Source organism: Phaeoacremonium minimum (assembly GCF_000392275.1).
Source record: "Phaeoacremonium minimum UCRPA7 unplaced genomic scaffold PA7_03_scaffold_183, whole genome shotgun sequence".
Lineage (NCBI taxonomy): Eukaryota > Fungi > Ascomycota > Sordariomycetes > Togniniales > Togniniaceae > Phaeoacremonium > Phaeoacremonium minimum.
In genome coordinates, this window is record NW_006921090.1 from 127,676 (window position 1) to 131,923 (window position 4,248).

Here is a 4,248-nt window from a genome sequence, read left to right on the forward strand (position 1 = left end):
TGAGTATTGTAACTCTTGACATTGAGTATCCTCACCCTTCAACAATTAACATTTATTACCCCGGCGGAGGAGCAGAGCTGTCAAGTCCGTCCGGAAGCTGTAGGTGTCTATCTACCTTAGTAACCTTACATAATAGTAGTACCCCTGCTGGCCTCGACTCCAATAAACAATAAATGAGATGACTATGCGATGCGTTCCCCTCGCCTGGGCCTGGCCCTGTGGGACTGGGACTGGGACTGGGACTGGGACTGGGACTGTGGTCAAGTCGCGTCGTTCCTTGCATGGATGGATGGATGCATGCATGAATATGCTGCTATTGTGACTTGTGAGAGCTTCTTGTTACTATGTAAACTCTTCTTGTTTCTCGACGGCGACTGGGGCACCCTTGCACGAGGCCATGACTTGTAATATTAGCAGCCCGTAATTGACGTTACCTTTTGGTAGTGTACTGCATAGTAGAGTAGAAACGCGCTTCGAATCCCAATCCCAATCCAGTGACGGGGGTTCATCTCTCCTGTCGATGGTAGAAGCTCCCCTCCCTCGCCTACCTCGTCTTGCGGTGATGCTCTCTACTCTTTTGTTCTCCTTCTTCCCTTCCCTTCTCTTCCCTCCCCGTCCCTCCCTCACCGAGACAATTCGAGACATATCTACACTGGCTCTAGCAGATTCTTGCCTTCCGCGCTGCTAGCCGTGATAGCCCTCAGTCATTCTTTTCCTTGTGTTCTTCTTCTTTCCGTCTTTGTCTTTGTCATTTCGATCCCGATCCCGCCCGCATACCGCATACCGCATACCGCATACCGTAATTCTAGCAGCTCGTCGCGAGATCTGCCTTGGGCCTTCATTTTTTTTTTTTTGCTGCATCAATTGTGTGCTAGGTGTGCTGCTTGATGTCTTGCTCTGGCCGCTGATTCGGTAGCGTGCAGGCCGCCGAACTCGAAGCTGTGTGTGTGTGTGTGGGTGGCGGGAGCGCGTTTTGGAGGGCACTTCCTGTGGTCCATTGATTGGCAGTGTGAGAAACACACTAACGTTACCACCACAAGCACCGCCCACCGCCGCCCAGTTCGCAGTAGCCTCAACGAGTCGCGTTCATCCATCTTGGTGTGGAGAACAACACACCTACACATTCCATCACGACACCCCAAACAGGCCGTTACGACATCGCTTGTGGCCGCTTGTCGGGTGCTTCTTCGTCCTTCTGTTTTTTTCCCCCTAGTCGTTTGTTGTGGCTCTTCAGACTACATTGACGAGCACTATTTTCTTTTCCCAATTTGAGACAGACCGGGTCTGATTTGCTCTCCGGCACCCGCTGGGAAATTTCTGGCCAAGGGAAGGAGAAGGGGGACGTTTCGCAACCGTGTAAAAACAACAACCTACTCAGGCCGCCGCTCAAGCTGTCCATGTTTTCTCGAATTCGTTGATCTGAAGGGGCAAGTTCGCAATCCGGCCCGCCGAAAGATGGCCTCGATCGCTTCCGATCAGCCCTCCCGGGCTCTCGCCCAGGGCGGCGAGGCGGCCGATCCCTTCGTGTCCAACGCGTCAGGCTTGGGCCATCTCCGATACTCCAATTTCGACACTCAGCTCTTTGCCCTCGGCCCAGGCGCCTCGCCCGCCCAGGCGAAACGAGCCCTCGAAGCCCATCTGGCCGAAACCGAGCGACGCATGGCAGAGGCGGGCAAACTGGGCACAGCCTTGGTCCAGCAGCAGAAGGAGCTGACCGAGCGGCTCAAGGAGGTCGAACAGCTCGAGGCTGAAGGAGAGCTCACGCCAGACTTGAAGCAGAAGCTTATCGAGATCGAAAAGGACTACAATGAGGTCGCGAGGGAGAGTGCCAGGGCGTTCCTACCCAAGCAGAGAGTGCCAAGTAACGAGGCCGCTGCCGGCTCGCCTTATGCACCTGAAGGCAAAGGCGGCAGGGTGAGCAGTCTTTCATTCTCGAACACCACGATTCTGTTGGGACTAACATTCATACTTAGCGCTCTGTGAGTCCGTCCAAGTTCGAGAGTCAAGCTACAGGATCGCCTACGAAGCTCAGCGTCCCAAATAGAAAGCTGCGGAATCAGCCACAGAACCGTATCCACGATATCGAGTTTGCTGCCGAGATTAGTACCTCTCTGATAGCTCAGGTTCGAAATCTACAGGGGCTCCTTGCGGAGAGGGAAGAGGAGTTGCGGGACATCAAGACGGAGAAGTCGAGGCTTGAAATCGAGGCGGAAGGTTTCCAGCAGCGCATGAAGACTCTGGATGAAAGTGAACATCGATACAAAGATGAGAACTGGAATCTCGAGACACAGATTCATGAGCTTATTGCTTCGCAAAAGGAGGCAGCTGATCGCGAAAAGAAATTGAGCCAAGCCCTCGCTGTACTACAAGCCGATAAGAACTCTACGCAACGAGAATTGGACGAGGTTAAGATGAATCATTCGAAGCTTGTTGAAGAGCATGCCGCTGCCGTCAAACATCACGACATCGAGCTTGGAACCGCGAAGCGCAATATAGTCATGGCAGATAGCGAGAGAGCAGCCATGCAACGCAAAATCGACGACTTGACAAGCCAGAACTCGGAGTTGGCCAAGGCATTTTCAATGCAGCGAGGCAGGACAACAGAGCGAGAGTCTGCCATGGGCATGAGCGACGAAGACTTTGAGACTGCGAATGATAACATCACTCCCGAGCACTCTCCACCTCCGTCTCCTGTCAAGGGTACTCCAAGACATTCGGTATTGGAATCCGAGACTTTGAAGACCTCCCTCCACCATGCTCAACGAACAATCCAGAGCTTGCGAACAAACGTCCACCGCGAGAAGACCGAGAAGCTGGAGCTCAAGCGCATGCTTCAAGAGGCTAGAGATGAGCTTGAGAAGGCCCGAGGTGACCCAGCTGCCTCGAACAGACGAAGCCGAAAGATGGATTCTCGAGAGTTTAAGAAGCCCCTCAAGCTCGGTCAGCTGGGTGGTGCGCGTGCTAGCAGAAGCGATATCTACCTGGATGATCCAAGCTGGGAAGACGAGGCAGGAAGCCCATCTCGTTCCCCGGCCATTGCAAGCCCGGCATCCCGATCAGGAGAATTCGAGCCAATTGCCGAATCTAGCAGTGATCACTTTGAGACAGCCGATGAAGCCAGGGAGACAAGTGATGCGGCATTTGAGACTGCTCATGAGCGTGGCACCGAGACGGATGATTTCCACACTGGTGCTGAGGAGTTCTCTGATGACGATGACGCCGCGACCGAGACCGAGAGCCCATCTAAGGGAGCGGGCCGTATCAAGCGTCCGCCAGTCCTGCCATTGAACCAACCAGGCAATCGTTATTCCTTCCAAAGCACTGCTTCAACGTCCAACGATGAGGATGACTATGACATTTCCGAGATAAAGACTCCTACCGCCACAATGCCACAACAGAAAATGCGCCTAAGAGTAAGTCGTGGCGCATTGTCGCGACGTTCTCGGCAGGCCAGCGAGGAACCCAACTTCCAAAGCAGCCCAGCCAGCTTTGCGAACAGCAGTGTTTCTGGCACCCCCCAGCAACCCGCACAGAGTTTGTTCGCTGAGCTCGGTGATTTTGATGGAAGTGATGATGAATCCTTAGGTGGCGCAACCCCAAGCCGCAGGAGTATCCGCTCGGTCACTCCTGGCTCCAGGTTCCAGACAGTCTCGCCTGCTCCAGAGGTTCCACCTTTGCCCAAGCTCATCATGGTGGATAGCGGCGTCATGACAGACCCCGTCGATATTCACCCGATTCCTACTTCACCAGCTAGCGTGGTGGAGCGGCCCATATCTATGGCATCTGTTTTGGAAGGAGGGGCATCACGGCCTGTGTCAATGGCTTACAGCGATGCAAGCGCACAGCATGATCCTGATATGGATGAGAAGCTAGCTCAATTCCCATCACCGCCGACGTCTCCACCCCGACTTGGAGCTGGCATGGTGCCGATCTTGGCCCCGCCTCAGACTTTGACCATATCGTCAATTCAAGTACAGGATATCGAGCCTGAAGCCGAACCTGAAGTGTTGCCCCCGTCTCCTCCAGCTTTAACCCTGTCTTCAATCGTCTTCGAGCACGTAGAGCCGATTGTTGAGCCAGCGCGGCCTAAGACACCTCCGCCAACACTCAGCTTGTCCAGCATTGTTGCCGAAGATGTGGAACCGGTGGTCGAACCTGAACGACCGGCACTTCTACCTACTCTCAGCCTTTCTACGATTGTCGCCGAGAATGTAGAGCCTGTCGCTGAGCCTGAGATGATTTCACCTC

The 4,248-nt window shown here is 54.1% G+C and overlaps 1 protein-coding gene across 1 annotated transcript; it reads left to right on the forward strand.

The window, feature by feature from the left end:
* Positions 1-1,455: 1,455 nt before the first annotated feature.
* UCRPA7_2652 (putative anucleate primary sterigmata protein a protein) lies at positions 1,456-3,571 on the forward strand (the record flags this gene model as incomplete). Its single annotated transcript, XM_007915237.1, has 3 exons — positions 1,456-1,914; positions 1,974-3,413; positions 3,569-3,571. 3 exons carry the CDS (start codon positions 1,456-1,458, stop codon positions 3,569-3,571), a joined length of 1,902 nt encoding a protein of 633 aa, XP_007913428.1.
* Between the last annotated feature and the right edge of the window lie 677 nt (positions 3,572-4,248).